A 23,706-nucleotide genomic window follows, 5' to 3' on the forward strand; every position below is an offset into this window, starting at 1 on the left:
CCCTTTTAAGCTGACCTTTTCCCAGTGTATAAGATGGCTACTTGGTTTTGCTTTCTTTTCTTTAAAAAAATGTTTTAAACTTATTATTAACAGATAAATAAAAACATAAAAATCATACTAATAAGGTACTATGGGATGCTTTGGTACAATTATACACTGTTTACAGTTTAAATCGGGCTAAACGTACCTACTCCCTAAAACAGTTATCATTTCCATATGGGAAAAACCTTGGAAATATGTTCTTGGAGCTTCTTGAAATGTATAGTACATAATTACCAACTATAGTTACCCTGCTGCAGTAACACACCAGGACTTCTAACTACTAACTATAACTTAGTACCCACGAGTCAACCTCTCCCCATCTCTCTACCCCCATCTCTCCCAGCCTCTAGTAATAACTACTCTACTCTCAACATCCATGAGATCTGCTTTTTTTTAAGAATCCATGTATGAGTGAGATCATGCAGAGCTTGTTCTTGTCCCTGGCTTGTTTACACAATGATCTCCAGTTCCTTCCAGGTTTTGCTCTTTCTAACACCTCATTTGGGTTGATTCTAACTGCAGATACAAACTTTCAAAGAATTCATTTTGGTTTGAGCTCTTTAGAGAAAAACAGTCCTTCTTATCACAGAGCCCCAGGTTTGTATAGTGGGTCATCAGTCTGTGTGGTCCAGGGACCATGGCATGAGTCTGGAGCTTCGTGTTCTCTGAGAAGCAAAAGGGAAAACTTGATAACTGCTCAACTAAATTCTTGAACTCTACTCTGAGTTCCGACTTGAACAGAATACTGCTGGACTGGAGCCAAGCCCACCCCAGCTCTCCTTCCCTCCAGACTCTATTGAATTGTCAGAGGACTGCAGAATCCTCAGTTGACACTGGATGGAGTTAGGCCTGGAGTCTGTCACTGTAACTCAGCTAACCCACCATTCTGGCAGAGTAGGCTTCTATTACCCTTCTGTCCTTGAGGTCTCCTCCCATTATCAACAGAACATCCGTAATAATAATGCCACCATAATAATGTCACCCTTGGGAATCCCATGAAGGGGACATATGTTCCAAAAATATACAACAGATTTTCAAACCCAGACAAGTCTTTTACCTCCAAGTCAAGAGTGACATTCTTGACTCAGTCCTCTCAAATCTCTTATTAAAAAGACTAACCTCCCAGGTTTCCCTTGGCCTAGGATTCCCCCTCTCCCATACCCCCTACCCCACCCCCACCCCCACCCCTCGTGTAGAGCTGGACACTCCATCTGGATTCTCTGGACTTTTAGACTTCCCAGAATTGCCTTTGGGGTGAGCTCTGGCAATAACTCCTGATGGTTTCACTGCCAGCTGCGACACGAGGCTGCATTTGCCTGCATGGCCTCTGGCCTCCGCTCCTCCACAGCCCACATAATGGAGAAGGGCAGAGGAGAAACAGGGGCAAACCTGGGTGGGCTCTTGGGAAGGCAGCAGACTTAGGAAGGAAGGAAATCTGAGGAATGAAAAAGAGGAATAAGCTATGACAGTGTCTCCTAAGTATCTTTGAGTCAGTCTGTTTGCTTGAGACGGGGTCTGGCTATGCTGCCCAAGATGGCCACAAAACCTGAGGTTAAAGTGTCCTCCTGCCTTGACTTTCCTCATAGCTGGCTCTACAGGTGACACTGGCCTATCTTAAAGTATCTTTTAAACACCAGGAGAGAAAAACTACTGAGAGGGAGGAATGTTCAGCTAATGTGGAGGAAGAAAGCATACAGAAGGACAATTCTACGTAGAATCACAGAATTAATTTAAATTCACTCCGAGGACACTAGAGAAAAAAAATGGCATTTGGTTTTGTCAGTGATTGAGGGACAGTGGCTTCCTCCCCCTTCTGCCCCCTCCCAACCTGCTCTTCTTCCTTCTTTCCTGATCCCTCTTCTGCTCCTGTATTCCCTGTCTTCTTTCTCCTCCCTCTTCTCCTGCTCCTTCTTTTCCTTCCTTCTCTCCCGTTTCTGCATCATCATCATCATCATCATCATCATCATCATCATCGTCATTATCATCATCATCTCCACCATAAGGAAGGACCTTATTTACAGAGGGCTACCTAGATGGTGGACTCCATGCCAAGGGCTTTTATGCAGACCTGCAAACTTTACAGTGGCTCTGTGGGGGGTCATCTGATTTCCTTTTTCCACAAATGAGTCACAGAGTAAGTGACCTTGTCAGAGCCTTCCTACTTAACCATGACACAAGACAGCTTTCATAACTTATAAGAATTCATGAGTGAATTTTAGAATTCCTGAGTGAATTAACCTTGGGAATGATGATATTAGCCTCTAATACCTCAGGAGCACAGAGTCAACCGTAAGTGAAACGGTGCACCGATGCAAAGACATCCTGTTCTCCCTGAATTATGAGATGGAGGCTTTTTTACTTGGAATTTTAAGTCTAGAAACTCCTATGGGAGGGACAGTTGGAGGCCTTAAGGGCACCATTCTACATAGGATGTGGGAAAGTCAACTATTTAAGCATTTTAATTGTTTAAGCAAAAAGAGAAAGAGATTCATAAAAGCATCCAAAGAAACTTTAAGGTCAAGAAGAAGTATTGAGGTGGGACAGAAAAAAAAATGGTTCTAATACAGGACAGCCAATCCCTGCTGGGAGGGGAAATGGTGCTTCTGTGGGTTGCAGGTCTTTCCTAAGAACAGCTTTGCCACATTTTTCTCATGGATGCATTCAGGGCTTCTGCAATCTCTTCATCTCCCTTGCTTCTGATAGGAGTTGATTCCTCCAGACCTAAAATCTCTATAGCAGATCTGTCCATGAAAGACAAGACCTAGAACTGGACTTCCCTTGGTCCGCCACTCTGGAGCCTCATAAAAGATTTCAAGAGCATCGCCCAAACTGAGGCTTCAGAGCCCGGCCATCACATGGACCATAAAAGCACACAAAACCACATATGACACAGTGGTGTGGACTTGGACATCAATGAGTCACAGAGCGAAGCCAAGAGGTGTTCTATACATGAGATCACTCTCGTATATACATGGATCACTCTCGGCGAAAGAGTTGACAGTAGAAAAGGTCACAAAAAGAAGGAATTCCAGGGGCTGCAGTTGTAGCTAAGTGGTAGAGTCCTTGCCTAGCATGTGTGAGGCCCTGAGTTCAATCCTCAGCACCACATAAAAATAAACAAAGTTATTTGATAAAAAAGGGGGTTCCAGAATTAAAACAAGGTTACTTCCTCTCCTGAATCTTGGAAATCAGGTGTTTCTTTCTTTTGTTAATCTTCAGATATTTAAGCTAGAAAGAAATCTACATTAAGTTTTTACAGCAAAAGAAAGCACATGCATAAGTGTAAAACTAAATATAAAATCTAGCCAATATATTGGTCTGGGGTTATGGCTCAGCAGAAGAGCGCTCGCCTAGCACATTCGAGGCCCTGGGTTCGATCCTCAGCACCACATAAGAATAAATAAATAAAATGAAGGTATTGTGCCCAACTACAATTAAAAAATAATTTTTAAAAAATCTAGCCAATATATATAAAAACTGTAAAAGCCAGGTACAGTAATCCCAGCAGCTTGGGAGGATGAGGCAGGAGGATCACAAGTTCAAAGTCAGCCTCAGCAACTTAGCAAGGCCCTAAGCAACTCAGGGAGACCTTGTCTCTAAATAAAATATAAAAAATATAAAATTAAAAAATATTTTTAAAAGAGATGGGGATGTGATTCAGTAGTTAAGCATGCCTGGGTTCAATCCCTAGTACCAAAAAAAAAAAAAAAAAAAAAAAAAAAGACAAAAGAAAACAAACTATAAGAAAAGATTTCTAAAATCATTAACAATTTAATAATGTATAAAATTTGAAGTGATTCTCTATAAACTAGTTTGGAATTAATGAAAAAAAATTATTTCTAATATCACTTTCGAACACTTTTAATTCCACATAAATATCTATGTATGATTATTAATTCAAGAAATAGCTGTCAACTTCTCACATTGTGCCAACTCTCATTCTAAACACCATGGGAACAACAAATAAATAAATAAATTTGGTTTATCTGAAGTGATCCAGTATGTATGTGTGTATTTTAAAAATAGCCTCTGTACTTGCTCTCAAAAGCTGTGTAATCCAGAAAAGTAAGTTACCTTACTCTCTCTCTGTGCTATTTAATAAAGTCTGCATAGGGACCATGATCTTTGATCTTTTATTCTTTGCCTTTTAATGGAATTTTATTTTTTATAATTTTTTAAAATTTGTGTTCAAAGCACATTAGTGCATTATAATTACACCCTAGTGAACTATGTAGTTACATACTTGTAGATGCGTGCAATAGAATAACATGATTCGGTCAATTTCAATCCCTAGTACCTGCCCTGTGATCTTTGATCTAATCTTAAAGCAGGAACAGCTGCTCCAGATGGACCATGCAAAAGGTGACACACATCAGTGGGAACAGCAAGTACAAAGACATGAACCCACGGGTGTGTACAATGAACTTGTGAAAACTTGAGGAGCTTGGGTGACTCAGGAAAAGTTGACTTGGGACCACTCCATTCTATTCTAAGAAGTGTGCAGTTAGCTGTGAAGGCGAAGCATGTGATGTGATGTGTGTGATGGATAACTGACATTCACCACCCAGTTCTGGCACATGGCAGGTTTCCTTTCCCAGCCCCTCCAGAATGAAGCATGGTCATGTGACCTGTTTAACCAATGAAGTGTGAGTGGAAATAGTTTACATCCCATCCAGGGAAACTTTCAGGACAGTTTTGATTTGGCACATTCTCTTCCCCTTCTGAGGCAATCATAGAAGATGCTCAGAGTCATGCTGATCACAATGGTGAATTTCCAGGAGGATCCTGAGTGGCTGTAAGCACAGCCCCCACTCTACCCCACCCCTATGCCCTGCAATGAACAGGTAGTGTGAATGAAGGGAAAAAAAAAAAAAAAAACACAGACCTGTAACTCTGAGCCTCTGGGTTTGGAGGAGTGCTTTTTACTGCCCCCAAAAGGAACCTGTGCTTTCTGACACACTGTGCAATTTTAAACGATAACTCTGACAATGACATATATAAAGATGGATTCAGAGAGCCTGCAGCTGCAGCACTGGCTAGAGGACTACAAAAACCCACAGATGATATTTATGTCAGGCACCAGGACCAGAACTCTGAGCTTAGAAAAGCAGCAAAGGAACCCAGAGATGTGATGGCAAGAGCTGACCTGAGTCGATCATGACTTGAGATTGCAAGAATATCTGATAGTCTAATTGTTTCAGAGGTGATGAAAAGAGAAAGTTCTTGAAAGATCAGGCTTGACTAACAGGGAGATGAAGTAAGATTAAAGAAGGAGCTACAGGCAGCCTGGAGAAGCTTATCCCATCAAGAGCAGAGGCATATCCCCATGCAACAGAGGCTATAAGAAGATAGTGAACTTTGGAAGAAAACAGATGTGAGAGTGAACAGGGGCTGAGTCATTGAACTTTGCTCATTCATTCATTCAACAACAGTAAAAATCAAAGAAGAATCCTGCCCCAATGGGACTTACACTGAAAATACAGAGAAGCAGGCATATTTAAACACTGCAGAAAATAGGACATTGTGATTTTTAAAGGGAGGAAATAATAATTAAAGACAGTGGCCAATTCATTTTGTTCGAAATCCTTATCTAATATCAAAGTCAAAAATAGAGATGTCTTTGTCCTTTTTTCAAACAGAACTGCCACCTTCCCTTCGTTTTTCCTTTTTCTTTTTTACATTTAAGGAGCCAACTGTGAAAAAAAATCAGTTTTCTTGACCTCAAGGTTATTTTTTAAAAATCAAGAATTTTTTTTTTTTAAACCAGGACAGCAGGTAGCACACCAAATGTTGTAGTAAATTGGGTCACATGTATTGTGGGAGGTGGGATTGATGGTTAAGCATGGCTTTTAGAAAAGCCACTTCTCAAAGTTTCTTGTGCATATGAATCACAAGACCTTGGAGAATGCAGGCTGATTCAGTGGTTCTGGGGTGGGACCTGAGAGTCTCCATTCCCAACAGCTCCCTGGGATGCCAAGGCTGCTGGCCCCAGGAATGCCAAAGCATGGTTCTCATCATGTCTGTCTGTTCTTCCTTATGTACCTGAAGAATCAAATGGCAATATGTGATTGTCATGCAAAGATCTGTGACAAAGCGCCTCTGATGGATTATATATTCCTATAATTTCCTGGGTGTTACCATGATTATCCTGACTCCAGCCCAGGGAGGTTAGGTCACAGGACTACGTGTGGGCAGGATTCAGAAACCAGGTCTAGTGTGGAGACCAAGCTCTTCGTGGCTCCCTCCTCATTCTGTTTCCATCATATTTCTTTCCTGCTCTGTTGCTGCAGCAGGAAGGATCATTCTGATGCTGATAAAGCCAAGTCCATCAAAATGATGTGGGTTCAAGGAAAAGCAATGAAAATCCAAATGGAGAAACCTTCTGAGATTCAGCAAATAAAAGAACAATTAACTTTGGGATGGAGATTGTTTATTTTTGTTTTCCAGGAAGCAATATCAGTTTGTAAAAAGATCATCATATGCCTCTAAGAACTCTTGAACAGTCACTTCCTCAACAGGGCATCTGCTTTCCTACTTCACTCGGATGACAGAAAAATCCATTAAAAACCTTCCCTATCCATTAGGAGAAGCTACTATGCATCACACTGCAACATCTACAGTCTAGACACACAAATTCCACAGTGTTCCAAAATCCCCTAAATCTTAATAAAGAGTTTTCTATCTGTCTGCTTCTTTATTTTACTAACAAGAAGCCTTAATTCAATGCAGCTAACTAAAATATGCAAGTAAAACCGTGGCTCTTAAACTCGCCTGTGCGTGGTATCACTAGGAACACTGGTAGGGAGTTCTCTAGAGGCTGATATAATTGGCTTGGGATCCATTGGGTATCAGAACTTTTAGACATGCCTCAGAATATTCTAATGTGTAGCCACAGTTGTGAATCACTGGCACAACAGACAGAAGACTCTTTTCACTCTATAGTAAAACATAAATAAATAAATAGTGGGAAGATGTCTTCACTCGCTGCCAGGGTTTTTCCTCTTTATAATGATTACATATGTTTAAAATCCTGTTAGACCTTGATTCTAATTGCAAGTAATTGGTTTCCTACAACCAGTGACCAACCAGAGTTCCTACTTGGTGTTTGCTAACCAACCATAGCAGATGTCAGCAACACTGCTTCAAAGCAAAGGGTCTTAATCTGGGAATGGAATTCAGATGGTCAGTGAATTTGGATGGGGAAAAAAGTGATATCTTAATTTTCACTAATCTTTTACAGAAGTTCAGCATTTCATTCAGTTACAAGTATAGGCAATAGACCACAATAGTATTGGCAGTTCTTGAGAATTTGCAACCACTAGTATTTTTATATTACATTTCAGTTTGGCCAGTTTTCTCAAAATATCATTTGCAGTATCACTCCAATATTACAGTTGCGTAACAGACCCGCAGTTAGATCTAGCTGTTTAATGCAACAATGATGCATGCCTGTTATTATATCATAACTTTGGTACTGTATTTTAATGTTGTGTTTCAGAAAAACTGATTCTGCTTTAATTGTATTTTATGTATTTAACATTATTCTGAGAGGGTCTCTAAATTCTTCGCCCAACGTGCCAATTTGGTCTGTGGCACAAGAGAGTCCTGACAAGACAGATGCAACAAATTTGCATCCAAGGCCTGCTCTTCTGCCTAACCCGAATCCACCCACAACCGCAACCCTCAACCCGGCAGCCTCTCAGGAGGGAGACATCCTGGACCAGAGTCGGGTCTTGTTTTCCCCTGCATTTCCGCAGATAAGATTTAGCCTGAAAAGCCAGTTCAACTCAGTGGATGGGCTTTCTCTTTCCCCTCAGCTGCCTCTTGCTCTTGGCATTTTGGAATGCCCCAACTGCCAGGCCGGTAACTCGAGCCTCCAAATTAATCAAAACACACAGCACCCAGTTCAAGACCTGGCAGACAAGCCTGGGAGCTATAAAAGCTCTCCTCTGGTGACCCCAGGGCCACTACTCCCCAGCCAACAAATCCCCCTCCCTGTCACCCTTGGATGCCTACCTAGACTGCTCCACTTGCTCTCCCAGGCAGGTCCTTGGGCCGAAGATTGCCAGCTTGTGGGCGACTTACCTGGGGGGACGCCTCTCAGTCCTCGAGCACCCCTCGGCTCTGCCTAGCCCGAATCCACCCACGATCCGGCAGCCTCCTCACTAGGGTCTCAAGGCCAAGTCTGGCGGCCGCAAGTTGGAGGTGGGCTGGAGAAGGGCTGGAGCCGGGAGCTCGCCGGGCCTCCGGAGTGCAGACGCCGGGCGCGCCTCCCGCTTAATCTGGGCAGGGCCGGTAGCCACTCCCTCCACCCTGTGCAGCCGCCTCCCCACCGCACATCCCCCCGAATTCCTCACCTCCGACCCGCACTGCCTACCCCACCTGGGCCCCAAGACCTTTGAGCATCACCTTCTGAACCCCTATCCTGGATGGGCGCCCACCTGCCCTGCAGTCGCTTAGCCCTTTCTCGCTTCCTGGGCACTATGCCCAGTAGAAGGGACAGTGCCTGGTGAGTTGGGAGGGAGAGGGACGAGGGCGGGACCTGAGCCACTTCTTCCCTCCCTTGGAGCCACCACCAAAGCCTGGATGGGGAGGGACGGACCGCGCGGCTGAGCTCTACAAAACCCGTGCCGGAGGGCTGGCCAAGCGAGCTTCACACCAGGGGCTTCCCAGCCCGCACCGCGCAGGGGACACGTTCGCCTGAGAGCCTGTGGGCCCCTGGACACGCTGGAACTCCGAGCCGGCGCCCACCATGCGCCCCGGGTCCTCACGGAGGCCGCCGGCACTCCTGCTTCGACTCCTGCTGGTGCTCCTGGCGGCCGCGCCAGCGGCGAGCAAGGTGAGTACCTGCTGCGCGCCCCCCACTGCCGCACTGGGTCCTCACCCCGGGTGTACGCGGGTCCCGCCGACCCCACCCGCAGGGGCGCTGTCCGGGAGCCGCTGCCTGGCGCAGCTGGGGCTCCACGCAGGTCCCGACTGGCAGCGCGCAGAGAGGAGCTAGTGGGTATGCCCGGGAACAGGTGGAATGAGCGGCTCTGGAAGACAAGGCGAGGAGGGGGCCTGTCCAGGCCGTTAGGAGACAGGGATGAAGAGGAAAGGCTTCCAGAGGTCAGTAAGTAGATAGATCTATAGAAGGATCCGTCCGTCTGTAGGCAGATAGATAACTGCCGCGGTGATACTTGAGAACACCAGATACGGGGTTGCGCAACTTGAGGTCGGTGTAGCACAGCCGGCAGCTGTGGTGGCTGGAAGCGCCCAGGACTGAGGACTGGGAGGAGAAACCTGCGGGGAGTCCCAGCCCGGCTCGCCCTAGTTATGACCTCACCCTCACTCTTTCTGGGGCTTAGTGTCCTCCTTGTCAAAACTTGGCCTTCGATGTTCCATTGACTGTGGGAAAGCAAGTGGCATCACTGAAAAATTAAGAAAACTTGTATCAGGATAAATTAAACAATGTCATGGATTTGATTTCTGTTCGGAGTTTAAGTGACACTGGGTTCATTTAAATCCACCCCATAGTTCTTATTCTTTAGCATTGAAAATAAAGTCTCCTCAAAACTATTATGCCTCCTAGAGTCGACTGACTTGATTTTAATTTGTGGAAGTGAAATTTAACTTCTCAGATGCTTCATGTTATTTTTACGCTTAAATGTTAATTGGGATGATAACATGGTCTATCAAGTTTTATTCAAAAGATGAGCAGATATTTTACAGATTCTGTGATTGATAATGGATTGGAAACTAACAATCACAGTATTCCTATGTGTTCCAAGAGTTTCAGAACCTATGGCCTCATATAATCCCCGTTTTTTTCTATTTAAATTAAATTTTAATTTAAGACATTATAGATGCAGCTAAAACTCTTCTCTCATTTTCCCAGAGGTATCCATTCTACCACTTCCATGTTTCTTTTCAGACAGTTTCTATGCATTTACATACACATATATGAACAAACAGTATGTTTAGGTTTTTAATGTGGTATCATTCCATACTACATATATGTACATGTACATATAAATGTACATTTTTGCAACTTATAAATCTATGTCATATTAAAGATCTACCTCTTTTTTTTCACTCTGTTGCATAATTTTCCCTAATATGCCAAGTTAATTGAACCATTGCCCTATTGATTTACATTTAGGCTATTTAGTGTTTCACATTCTAAAGGATTTTTGTAATCCAGTTAATCTCTTCATGTACTTGGCTCTAACAGAAATGCATTTTTCATAGATGAGGAATGCCCAGTCTAGGTGGTTAAATACTGCTGGGCATGATGGATATAACTCATGCAAATCAGTGAGGATTATCTAACAGCTTCAACTGGAATAAACACATCTTAGAAGTAAAAAACCTAAGGGAACTGTATGTTGTGGGAGGGCCTGAGAAAGGGTTCCAGAGCAGGGTTTGCACATGTTTCTGAGCTCAGAAGGAAATTCGGGAAGGTAGAGGAATCATACTCCTATAAAGATCAGCCAGTGACCATACAACCTGCAGACAAGCCATTTTAAATTATATTGTTGTATTCACTTATATTTTGCCTGTAGAATTTTCTGTTTTGAGTTTGGCCAAATCTTGGCACCTTCTTGCTTTAATTAATATCATAATTAATTAATTAATATAATAATGAGTCTATTTTTATCATCATTTGCAATAAGTCTTTGTTATAAACGTCAAGGATTATCATTTCCATTGTATCTGCTGAAGTAGATAGAAAATATGCCATCAAAATCGTGAAATGGGTCTTTACCTTCTGGAGAAAAGGAATTAACAGTTAATTGATAATTGGGTGACGTGTGCTAACATGACTTCCTCCACAAACTATCTGATGCTGATGAAGGCAGTTGACCATTTTGGGCCTCAGTTTTCTCACCTGTGAATTGGGGGTGTTGAAACCCTTATTTGGCCAGCAGGCAGTGTCATAAGAGAAGCACCCAAGTAAGAGGAAACCTTCAGAGCCAACTGGCTGTTGGCATTCCAGAATTCAGGCTCGGTTGTGCCCAATCACTTCAAAAGCAAAGCTGGGAATCTATTTGGTATTAGAAATATCTCAAATTCTAACTATTAGCAACTACTTGTTTAAAAACAAAAAGTCCATAATGAGAGCCTAACAATGTATAAGTGAGAGCTAAATTTAGCCTCTGGGCATCATATTGATCATCTTTTGTGCTACATTAGGTAAGACTACATTTTGCTCTAAATTTCTGCAGTTTTACTTTAGCATTGAACAAAACAGGAAGACCACAGTGGTGTTGACCCTTCAAGCGAGTTTAGACAGGGTGGAACTGTCCTTCCACACAATCTTTCCCAGAGCACCCAGAGTGAATGCCTTGCCCTTGGCTCAGCATCAGCTCCAGGCGGGCTGTTCGGCACACTCTCTGGCACACTCTCCGGTTGTATTGCCGGCTCACTCAGCTCACCCACTGGAGACTGGGAGGTGGTCTGCTGTTACCCCAGGTCATCTGTGTGGCAGAGCAGGTACAGGGAGCCCTTCTTTCTCTCTGGATAGGTGAGGTTCACCAACTGAGACATCGAGGGTTATCTTTCCATACTGGGTCTTGAATTCCAGGCAGGGCTGGACTGTGAAGGGCAAAGAGCAAGAACTGTCAAGAGGCTCTAGAAAGGATGCTGTCTCACCTGATGGCATTTTAAATTTAGAAACTTCAGTCGGACTTGAAATCATTTCAAACAAGCGAAAAGTAATGCATCCTGCACCAATTTATCTGAGATTCAGCTAATGTTAATAAACTTTGACTTCCTAGCTTAGATTTCTCTCTTCCCATACACACTTTTGTACTTATACTCTTTCTGAGTGTGTGTGCGTGTATGCATGTGTGTGCAGTCCCAGTAAAAAGTAAATATTATTGTTTTGTGGTCTTTCTAATGTAATAAATAGCTTCACATTATATATATGTATGTCTATGAAACTTGTCTTTTATCACTCATTATTATGTCCCTGGGTCCATGTTGACACATATTGATGTGATTTATTTGTGAAAATATCTGCTACATAGTATCCAGTAATATAAATAAAGCCATTATTTTTCCCCCTAAACAGGGTTAAGTTTGCCTTCAAATTTTCATTTCACAAAGTTGCAATGCATGTGTTTGTATATATACCATCAAGACAACTAGAATTTGAATTCCTAGGTGGCTCGTAGAGAAAGCATGTTTTAAATTTATTAGGAACTGCCACATTGATCTCCAGAAGAGTTGTATCATCAGTGAACCAGAGTACACATTTCCCTACATCCTTGGTAAAACTTGGTGTGTCTGAATGTTGATGAGTGTAAACTGAGGGCTTGTTTGACTAGTGAGTTTGTGAACCTTTTTAGCCCTTAATTGGCCATATATAGTTCCCTTTGCATGAATTGCAAATACCACTTTCTGCTTATTTACCAACTGTGAGCTTTACCTTTTTGTTGCTAATTAATTGGAAGTTATTTACATATTTGGGCACAAAGTATTTGTCATTTATAGAAATAATTTTATTCTGATCTTTGATTTATCTTTTTATTTAGTTTTTGGTGCCTTGATGTGTAAATGCTTTTTTTTTTTTTTTGATGTATAAATGCTTTTTTTTCCCCCTTAATCTTAAACTTATTCATCCTTCTTCAACGTTTTGTCCTTTATACCTTGTTGAAGAAATTCTTTTCTGGGATCCTGATGATGTTCTCCTGTGTTTTTTTGTTTGTTTAAAAAAGTTTTATAGTTTAAATTCTTTTTAATCCTGGAATTATTTTCTACATATGGAGTATGACTATATCTTTTTTGATATAGATAACAAATTATCCCTCATTCTTTATCAGCTACAGCATTCTTTCCTTCGGCTTTGCAGTGTTACATCTGCAGACATGTATATAGTGAGCATCAATTCATATGGAGTTAATTAGTAAGCTCTCTGTTCTCTCCCCCTCCCTGCCCCTTTTTGCCTCTACATCAATACCAGATCAGTTTTTATTACTAACTTTATGCTAAACCTATACCTGATAGGACAGAGCGGTTACCTCTGCTATTATTATTTTCTTTAAAATTGTTTGGTTTTCTTTTCTCTGTTCTCCATTGACTGAAGTTTGACAAGCATCTGCTTGTCAAAGTTTCATTTCTTTGTTCCCTGTAGCTGAAGACCTTAATTTTCATTGCTATATCGTATGTATAAAAACAATGTATTTTTCCATTCTGCAATTGATTAATGAATTCAAGGCAGAGGCCATTACAAGTAATGTTGCCACATGTATCTTTATTTAAATGGGTTAATTTTCTTACAATGTTTTAGTTTTTGTTTCTTTAGTTTCTAATTCTTTTATATTCTTGGTGTTATTGTAAATGACATATTTAAAAATTTTAACAGCCTATTAAAGGAATAATAAAACATGGTTTAATTTATTCAAAACATATATACACATATATGTGTATATGTGTGTGTGTGTGTGTGTGTGTGTGTATACACACTGGAGATTGAACCCAGGGACAGTTTATCACTAAGCTACATCCCTAGCCCTTTTTATATTTTATTTTCAGACAGGTTCTCACTAAGTTGCCGATGACTTTACTAAATTGCATAGACTGGCTTTAAACTTGCACTCTTCCTTCCTCAACCTGCCAAGGTATTATAGGCATGTACCCCTGTTCTTGGTTTGAATTTTATATTTTGATTTTGATCCAACAACTTTGAAAAATTCAACTGCACTTAAGGCTAAAAAATTTCTGCCTTAGCTACATCACACAAATTTTAATAAGTAGTATTTTAACATCATTAAGTTCTAATAGTTTTTCTAATATTTGTTCTGTGGGTTATTTAGGTGTTTATTCCTTAATTTTCAAACACATGAAGATTTTCTAGTTATCCTTTTGTGACTGAGTTGTGGTAGCGATTACATTGTGACTTCAAAGGTTTCTATATAGGTCAAGGTTTTTGATCATGTTGTTAAAATTACAGTGAGTGAGTGCATGGATGTTTAATCTGCAATTCAGGTTTTAATCAAATCTTTAAAATTCTCAGCCATCACATTTTTATGTCTAGAGAGATATAAAATTCTCTCTAATCTTGGCAGCTTGTTAGACACAGGCTGGGCCTTCTGCTTTTTTTCCTTCTATTTCTCCTAACTTCTGATGTAGAAATAAGATACCTTTCGCATGCTGCTCAGATATTCTTGGCCTCATCTTTATAGAACTATGGCTCCCCCCCTTGACTACAGATTTTACATAAGCACATGCTGATGCTTCCTCTAGGCTCTGTCCCTCATCTTCTCTATGGTATGCTAGAAGTGTGGGGCTTTAATGTCTGTGGAGCAAATCTTTCACCAATGGGAGACCAGAGCCATTGGGTAAATTCTTCTCCCATGAAGAACTGTCCTGAGTACAGAGTGTCACTCACACTCTGCGAACAGTCCCCAGAGACTGTGCATCAGTTGTATAGTTCACATCAGCTTTGTTCTACTTCCTGAGGGTCCAGGCCCATGATTTAATCTCTTTTCTCTTTCCAGACCACATGCTGTGAAATCCCCTGACGTGTATCTTCCAATTCTTTAATTCTCTCTTCTGCTCTTTTTAACTGTCTATGTATTTTCAATCAACTATAACTTTTCAGTAATGATAAAGCACTCTAAAATGATTTGATGCACATCATGACCTAAGTCTATTAATTAACAGCTCTTAAATGACTGTTTGCTCATCTTAAAGCAGAAGCAGCAGATTTAATCCACAGGAATTTATGAAGATCAAGTTATTTAATACAGTAATGCACACTTACCACACCTGTCATAGGAATCATTCCATAAATGTTCAATGTGGTCATTGTCATTCATTGATCTGATCTTCAATGACTAGTCTTATTTCTAGAAGTTCTCTTTGGAGTCCATCTGTTCTCTTATGTTGTGTTTTTCTCCCCATATTTTTCTTCCTTCTTTATGCTTTTAGTCATTTTACAAGTATCTCTATTATTTTTTCTGCTTCTTGTTCTAACTTTCAACATCTGGAGTCTATCATCTTATCTCTTCTGTTTGTTGACTCTTTCTCATGGGGAGACATTGTGAGAAAGAGACTTGGGAACTGAGCTTCCTCTGTCATAATAGCCTGCACCACCCATTTGGCCTCACGGCTCACAGATTGGAGCTGTCTAATCCTTGAGACAAAAACAGCAAAGTGATTCTGTGGCTTCCTAGGGATTTCTCCTTAGTAAGATGGGATCACATAGTACTGGTCTGGAGAGAGGAACATCAGCTTTGGTCTGGATGTTCTCAAAACTCATGCATTGAAATGTAACCCCAAGGTGGTGGTGTGGAGTTAGGTCAGAATTTTGGGAGGTGAACTGAATTAGTCTCCTTACAAAAGAGGCCCAAGGACACCTGTTTGCCCTTTCTAACATATGAAGACACAGTGAGAAGGTACCATCTTTGAAGCAGACAGCAGCCCTCACCAGACACTGAATCTGCTGGCACTTTGACCTTAAACTTCTTAGCCTTCACAACTGTGAATAATAAATTTCTGTTGTTTATAAATTACCCAGACTAAGGTATTTTGTTATAACAACCTGAACACACTAAGGTAGGGTCACCCTCCTCCCATCCCTCCTACGGCTCACTTTCTCAAACATACTAGACTTCTGTTTGGTGAGGCAGGGGTCAAGATCAACAAGGACACATCCACCCCTTCTCTCCTCCTGACCAACTCAAGACTTTTGTTCCTTGAGTATTTCTCTGAGGTTAGAAGAGTTGGTTTGATTTTATGCCTGATCCTTGGAAAAATTGTGAATTAAGTGCAATTTGTCTTCATGCTTCTCTTGCAGTTTCTGTTGCATTACCCAGAACACGGCATTAATGGCCTGGTGTTAACTGTAAGGCATGTTAGCCCTGTGAAGTGTTGCAGTTGAGTAAAGCATGGAAGCCGGGAAGCGTTTGTTTGACTCTCGCCTGGGAATGTCGTGTGTTCCTTCCTCTGTGTGGAGTTGATCATACTTGTGCTGTGGTCTTCAGGCAAGAAGCAGCCATCCATCATGGGGGAAAGGATATTCCAAGATCAGTAAAAACACACGGTCTTCTGAGCATTTTTGTCCCACAAAGTTTATATCTGGCCTCAGCCTAAACTTTTTAGTCATAACAGATTTTCACCATAGGTCATTTATTTTACCTCTGTTTTCAGTTTGAAGGAATAAGGAAACTGGGATTACATCATGCTCTTGATAGAAGAGCCATTTTCCTGCCCCCATGATCTTGCGTTGTCTTCATCTCTGAAAGCCTGGACAGCCTGAAGGTCTGTGGAGAGACTTTGAGACAATGTCGGTGAACTCCCAGCACTAGCTAGGTGTGTAAGTACAGGTGGACCCTGTGGGAGGCTACCTAGGACGTGCATGCTATGGCAATATGTTTGCCAACAGCTCCAAATATGAAACTCAAGGCCTTAATAACTAGTGTGTATGATGGAGAAAAATCCATGTTTGCAATGTTTACAGAATGAATCTGTCAATGTCTGCCTTAGCATGGGCTGTTAGACGCAGTACTGTGGACTGACTGGCTTGAATAAACACTATTTCTCACAGGTCTGGAGGCGGCGGCTCTAAGATCTGGGTGCCAACCCATGTGGGTGCTGGTGAGGATCTTCTGCCTGGCACACACTGCCAACTTCTTGTTGTATCCTCACGTGGTTGAGAAAGAGAGCTGGCTCTCTGGCTTTCTTCTGATAAGAGCCCTGATCCCAAGATGAGGACTCTGCCTTCATGTCCTCACCTAAACCTAATTACTCCAGAGTTCCCATCTCCAAATACCACCGCATTCGGAGGCATGGCTTCAACGTACGGATTCTGGTGGTATACAAACGTTGCCCCCAACATCATAACATTCTGCCCCTTGTTTATTTCAAGGTTTGTTACAGAGAGTGCGTTGATGCTCTCTGACCAAAAAAATTGATATGAGAATACTTGCCTAGTTGAAGCTTGGTGGACCTCCTGTGAAAGTCATAGTTTATAACCTTAGTGGTAATGTAGTTAGTTTCTGTAGTAAAAATTCTGTTTGTCTCTGGAGATGAAAACTCTGGCTGTCATCTTCCCAAAGCATCCAGGTCAGTCTTTCCATTCTTCCTGAATTCCCTCATGCAACTTCTAGTTAAGGTCTCCAGCTTCAGTATGTTTTCTAGCCAAGACTGAATTAAATTGTATGGGCTCTATAATTTTCCACCTCACATACTTTCAGAACTCTGGGTATGTAAACATCTATGATCTTGCCACAGAAGTATAATGTGAGCCATGACTATGAGCTATGTATGTCATTTTAAATTTTCTAGTAGCCACTTGAAAAAAATTAAAAGATAGAAGTGAATTTGAATATATATATATATATATATATATATATATATATATATATAATATATTTTCACCAACACTTCTATAATATTATCACTTCAATATGTGATCACTATTAAAAGCATTGTTGAGATATACTATTGTCTGTGTGTTAAATGATAAGCCAAATGATCACTAGTGTCCATCCAGGTAAGAGGTTTAGTGTTATCCTGAACAAGTTAGAAAACAGTTCTATTTTTAATAGTCTGAATATGGTAATAATACACCCAAAGTGCTTGACACCATGCCTGGTACAGAGTAAATAACCAGCCTTTATATTCTATTGACTATAATGTCACTACTAGTATTAAAAGCCAGCAGGACATGGACAGGATATGGGCCCTGGGACAGGTGCTGGTAAGTGGACAGCAGCCCAAAAAACAGATGACCACGTACCTAGGGATGGAGGTGCTCCTAGGAGGGAAAGGATGGAGAATCAGAGGTGCTGACCACGGGGAGGGGAATTGAGCAGCCTTTCTGAGGAAATACTCAGGCTGAGGCTGGATTTGGAGGCAGCCCTGTCAAGTGCTGAAGGATGTATTCTAGGCCAGATCCTCTCACACACAGATAGACTGATTTTATCACTCCTAGGTTGTCAAAGAATAAACCGAGAACTTGAAAACACGTAAGCAAATAAAATTAAAAAATTTAAAAATTGAGCTTATTTATTTGCAGCAAAGGGAATGCACATGCATGAAGGAATATGATGAGTGTTTTGAGAGAGGTACAGTGAAGAGGCAGGGAGTCAGGGTACCACAAAAAGGGTAGGTTCACTATGCTTAGCTTAATTAAGGATTGAAAATTGCTTGTTGGACAGTGTGTGGATTATACAACTTTTCATTACTATAATGAAGTACCTGAGGCAGGTAACTTCATAAACAAAACAGGTTTATTTTGGCTCATGATTTTGGAAGCTGAAAGTCCAAACAACATGGCTGGCACAGGTTCTGGCAAGGGCTCCCCTTGGCTGCATCACCTCATGGCAGGAGTGTGCACTTATCTCTGTGTGTGGTCTCTCTCTCTCTCCTTACAAAGCCACCAGGATTCAATCATGGGGGATTCACATGAGTGACATAATCGAATCTAATTGCTTCGCAAAGGGCCCATCTCTAAACACCATAGCTGAATTCAGTTTCCACCCCCTTAATCCCATTAACATAAAATTTTGAGGATTAAGCTCTTACATGAGTTCTGGGGGACGAATCACATTCATACCATAATAGGGTAGTCTAAGTCTGCAGACCTGTATGTGCTGATGATGGTCTAACTTTATTGTTTACTCTCAACAAATTAGCATTTTAGCAAAAGAGAGACAGTGCGGGGCACTTCTGCCATTCACAAGACAGCTGTTGCTTTGGTAATGACTTCACAGTGTGGTTTGGGAGTGAGCCCACCCATAAAGTGGTGTGATAAAATGTTCTTTTGTTCTTGTCAACATAACTCTGTGATTCTCTTTGCAATCTCATCGGGATGGGTCTGAATTTGCTGAATGTGACTGTGAAGCCCAGGGTGGGAATTCGAAACTGAACCAAAGAACTCTTGTCTCAGCTGATTGTAGGATCAGGCAAGAGAAGTTCCAAGATGGAAAAATGAGACCAGGTTAAACCAAGTGGGACCAAGTGACAAGCCCCTCAGAAGGAGAGGAAGGGAGAGAATCCATCCAGATCAACAGGGCAGCTGCTCAACCTGTCCCTGCTCATGGATTCAGTGCAAGTAATTTGATAATCATTATATACACAGAGAATAAGATTAAAACTCCAGCTCTGTGTATACAATATCAGATAAGCCACATATCATGTTAGGTATTTTATGTGTATATAGATATAAATTTGCATGCATATATACTTAAAGATATTTCATATTCTCAGAATTTTTTATTAATCATTTGAGTGAGCAAATAATTTTAAACAGTATAATCTTCAGAGCTATTTAAAACATAGTCATTTAAAAATATTGTACCTTTCTGTACTACCTTTCTGGTGGTAGTTTGAGGTAAGTTAGGAGCCTTCCAATTTTAATCTTGAAGATCCATGTTTGTTAATTACATGGTCTCTCTAAATTGCTTCCTTAGAAGAGGGATCCCAATGTTTAAAAACGAGTTGAGTGTATTTAGAAACATTAAAGAGATTTGTCATTATGTAGACAAAACAGTCAGGTCACTGGATTTTTTTCTCCACCAGGATATTTTTGTTGTTACATGAATTTCCCAAGGAAAAGCTTGTACAAGTAAGAAGTTGAGAAATCTGTATTATTCTTCCTTTGTATCAAATGACAAACCATATCTGAAGAGACCCAAAACAACAAGGCAAGATGTTTATTTTCTTTGTAATGATAGAATAATTTTGTGATATTTATTTATGCTAAATATTCAAGTCTTAGATTTTTAAAAATTCTCTGTGTGTTGTACAAAATTTGGAAAATGATTCAAAGTGTACATAAATAAAGAAATAAAAATTAGCTATAATCATATTACTCCAAAATTGATTACTGCTAACATTCCGGTCTCTTCTCTTCCAGAATTTTTTTCTTTTTTATTTATTCATTTTTTTATTAATTATCAGAATTTTTTTCATTCAACTTTTTTGAACTAATAATAGACAGATGAAAAAAATTTATAGCTTAGGGATTGAACCTATGGGCACTCTATTATTGAACTACATCCACAGCCTTTTTCTTAAATTTTATGCCATGGTCTTGCTAAGTCAGAAAGGCTCGCCTTGGACTTGCAATCTTCCTGCCTCAGCTTCCCAAGTAGCTGGGGATTACCAGCATGCACCACTGCACCTAGCTATATCATTGATCATTATAAAGGTAATTTTCAAATATCTACAGAGGATTTCATTGGGTGTTGAAAGCATCCTTATCGAGTAACTCTCTCTTATTGGATATTTTGTTCATTTCCAATTATTTAGAAATATTGCTAACATAGGCCTTTTTGAAAAGAAACATTTACTAAGATCATATTTTAATAATTATGTATGCAGATGTTTTCTTATCAAATGTCTGACTTGTGTATTTTTGAGAGTTAGATGGTAAGTTAATGTCATTCCTGATCTGCATATGAGTCTGATCCAAGCATCAGGTTAATGGAGAAAGTGAGCTTCTAATTGGGAGTTCTAGTGATTAGGAATATTCATTAGACAACTTTCCAACCCCAAACTTCCCAGATCACTGAAAAAGAATATCAGATGTCACTCTGTTTATTATTTAAATAACTAAGTAATATTTGAGATAAGATTGATTTTTAAAGTATTTTGTTATGAGGGACGAATGACACTTGATATTCTTTTCCAATCAATAAATCAATTCCTTTTATTTCCTGAAATATTATTTGTCTCTGTAGTCAGGAAATAGTTTAACCTGTTCCATGTTGTTGCCCCTCCTCAACTTCATGAAGACAGGTGTCATGACTTACATTATTTGTGATTCTAGTTCTCGGCATCACAGTCGGCCTTGCTGGGGCTACCTGGAATTGGACCAGTGTTTCATGAAGCACTGAAACTGAAATGTCAGTGAAGATTTCGTAGATCCTTTAATCCTTTTGCATAAGAATGTAACACTGTTTTTCAAATGAAATATCCAATGCTTCATTGGTTAATTCAACAATTCAAATATTTTTCTATATTTTACCATACGTAGGGTACAGTGCTACATGCTGGGAACAAGGTAGACATAACAAACCTGATTGCTCCTGTGCTTGTGGGGGTGGGAAAATGAGGGACTGGGTAAGCCTGCAGACAAGAAAGTTACATTGCACAAGAGGGTTAATAGAGAAAAGCAAAATCAGAGTAGAGTTTAGAAGGAGGAATAAGGATTGGTACACGCACAGAACAGTAAAATGGGGGACACTTTATTTAGAAAACTTCTAAGTACAAGGGTGCCATGAAGCAGTAAGATTTTATTGACTTAAAAATAGTTTATCTTCCAAAGTAAAGTACTTAAAAAGGTTGACAGTGAGTTCAGAAAGCAGCAAGCGGGGCTAGTGGGTGGAACTCATGCTTCTTCTGCCTTCTGTCTGGCTCCTGCTCTCCTCAACTCTTAGCCTCTGTGCTCCGAGGAGTACACACGTGGACTGGGCTCTTCTTATCGTGCCATCGGAAGCAGAAGCAGATTCCACAATCCCTTCCAAAAAGTGATTAAAATGAAGAACAACCTTATATCTCATGAGATAGAGTTCCCACGGAGGGAAGCCAGATGAAGTGTCCCACGCAGGTAGCAAGGCTCTCTAATTGCTGCAGATAAGGCTAGAAGAGACCAAGGGGGGGATTTGTGGAGAATGGCAGGTGCCCATGGAACCGTTCAGAGTTTCCACACAGGCCTTTCAGAGACAGAATCCTCAGAGCCCATGTGACCTGAATGAGCAGCATCCCCAGACCTATGAGGGCAATCATGCAGACAAAGCCATCTGAGGCATCCAGAGCCCTTCATCGTGTGCCAGAGAAAGACACTGCTCTGACGGTTTGGGACAAGTCACTCAAATTCCAAGACTCTCCATTTCCTCCATCATAAAATGTGGCAGATAAAATCTGCCCCTTGTTTCCAGAAGTAATACAATTGAGCACATTTGCACACAGTCAAGCATTCCACAGATGCCAAGTATTACCGAGACAGGAATGAGTTTCAATATCAGAAAAGCAATAGTCCAAATATGTTTCTTATGCTCCTGTAAGTCTCCTGTTATTTTGTGACCTAGGACTTCCTGGAATGTATTAAGGAGTTTGTTTTTTATTTTCAAAAATATTATTCAGAGCATTCTTTACTGCTGGTATTTTCTAATAACTTTATTTGAAAACATCAGCAGAAATGACATCCCTCCCTTACCACTATCCACACACACACACACACACACACACACAAATGGACAGTTTATTTACCTTACACCATCCCATGTAAATACCAGTGCTAAAACTCGGCCATGATTTAAAAGATTTTATCGTGTTTCTACTGAATACCTCAGCTAAAATACTTGTTAATTATAGAGGTGTTCCTGAGTCACATTTACTATTAATAACTTATTTCTTTCCTACATTTAAAACATGGTTTTCTTTGACCTATATTTAAAACAGAAGCAATGGAACCTGCTTTGGTAGAAAGCCTCCCTCAAATTCCATTTATTTGCAACTAGATGCAAGAGGGTCAACAGTTTAAATTCATTTTGTACACATTCACAGAGCAGCTTAGGTACCATTCCCTGTGCTGAAGAAACTCTAGAAATATCCTTCAAACAAATGGTAAAGTCTTGTGAAATTTCAAAATGAAGCCGCTGGAAGCAAGTGTCAGATTGGCCATGAATATTTTTCTATACACTGATCTTTTTTCCTAGCAATACATGAAAGGCAAGTCATTTATGAATATTCGAATTATATGATACATGTAAAAACAAAACAAAACCAAAATTACTTCTATTGTAAGGACCTAAGGGTAAAAAATGTTGGTAGTTTGATATATTTGTATAAAAGATTGAATCATACGGCATAGGGGATTTTGCCTGCACATACAATATTTCATAACAGACCCATCTAATTAATATTAGTTAGCCCCAACTAGTACAATGCTTTTTTTTTACAAATTCTACCAATCAGATAGATACATTATTAATACTAATAGTGAAAAAGTGAAATTATGCCAGATCTTGTCAATATAAATTGAGTTAACAGGTTTTTAAAAATATTTATATAGTCTATCTTCTTATTAATGAAATGTGTGATTTGTTGGGAATTGAAAATTAAAATTTAAAACAATTTCCCCAAATTATTCCCAGTTTTTCTAGTGTTGATCCTAGAATAACCTGTCCATGCCCCATTGACTTCTTTCAGTTCTGCCCCAAAATGAACCAAAGTAATATTTTAGATGGAGCTAGTATTTCCCTAGAATACAGATCTTACAATGGAGCACACAGCTAGGGTCACAAATAAAACATGGTGTTTTCTGGTTAGTTTCCTTACTATGGGCCTGCAGTCAGCCAAGTGTCTGATAGATATAAAGATCCTGGCCTCCTCAGCCCATTATTGCAAGTGTCCCTCCACCTCCTGACAGCTAGGACTCTGTAATGAAAAGGTTCAGAGACCTTCCACTGGCCACCACCCTCAGACATCTGAATTGGTTCAAGATCATCCCAATCATTGGAAGAGAATTTTCAATGTGTCAAAGAGTAACTTTCTCTTTTTCTGTGTCACCCCACTCAACCCATCCCCTCTTGCTCCTCTTGCCCAATTTTATGACCCCCCCAGCAAGGGACAGTGGAGCCTAGAATCTATTAGACATTTTTTTTAGATTTCTTGAGGGTGGACCTGGCTGAAAGGAAGCATCTAAAATAAAACTAAACCAACATC

The 23,706-nt window shown here is 40.5% G+C and overlaps 2 protein-coding genes across 2 annotated transcripts in view; one reads left to right on the plus strand and one right to left on the minus strand.

Moving 5' to 3' along the window:
- The window catches only part of COL4A4 (collagen type IV alpha 4 chain), a 135,693-nt gene extending 127,202 nt beyond the window's left edge, over positions 1-8,491 (minus strand). Inside the window, exons 1-2 of the mRNA XM_081260757.1 lie at positions 8,400-8,491; positions 8,128-8,252 (exon numbers count right to left, since the gene is read on the minus strand). The gene's annotated coding sequence lies outside the window, so the exon portion shown is untranslated. The remainder of the gene's footprint in view (positions 1-8,127; positions 8,253-8,399) is intronic.
- A 261-nt stretch (positions 8,492-8,752) lies between these two features.
- COL4A3 (collagen type IV alpha 3 chain) overlaps positions 8,753-23,706 on the plus strand; it is a 135,371-nt gene continuing 120,417 nt past the window's right edge. Inside the window, exon 1 of the mRNA XM_081260738.1 lies at positions 8,753-8,881. Within this exon, the coding sequence (XP_081116864.1) occupies positions 8,795-8,881 (87 nt within the window). The 5' untranslated portion in view covers positions 8,753-8,794. The remainder of the gene's footprint in view (positions 8,882-23,706) is intronic.

The sequence above is a fragment of the Spermophilus citellus genome, assembly GCF_964194105.1.
Source record: "Spermophilus citellus genome assembly, chromosome: 11".
Lineage (NCBI taxonomy): Eukaryota > Metazoa > Chordata > Mammalia > Rodentia > Sciuridae > Spermophilus > Spermophilus citellus.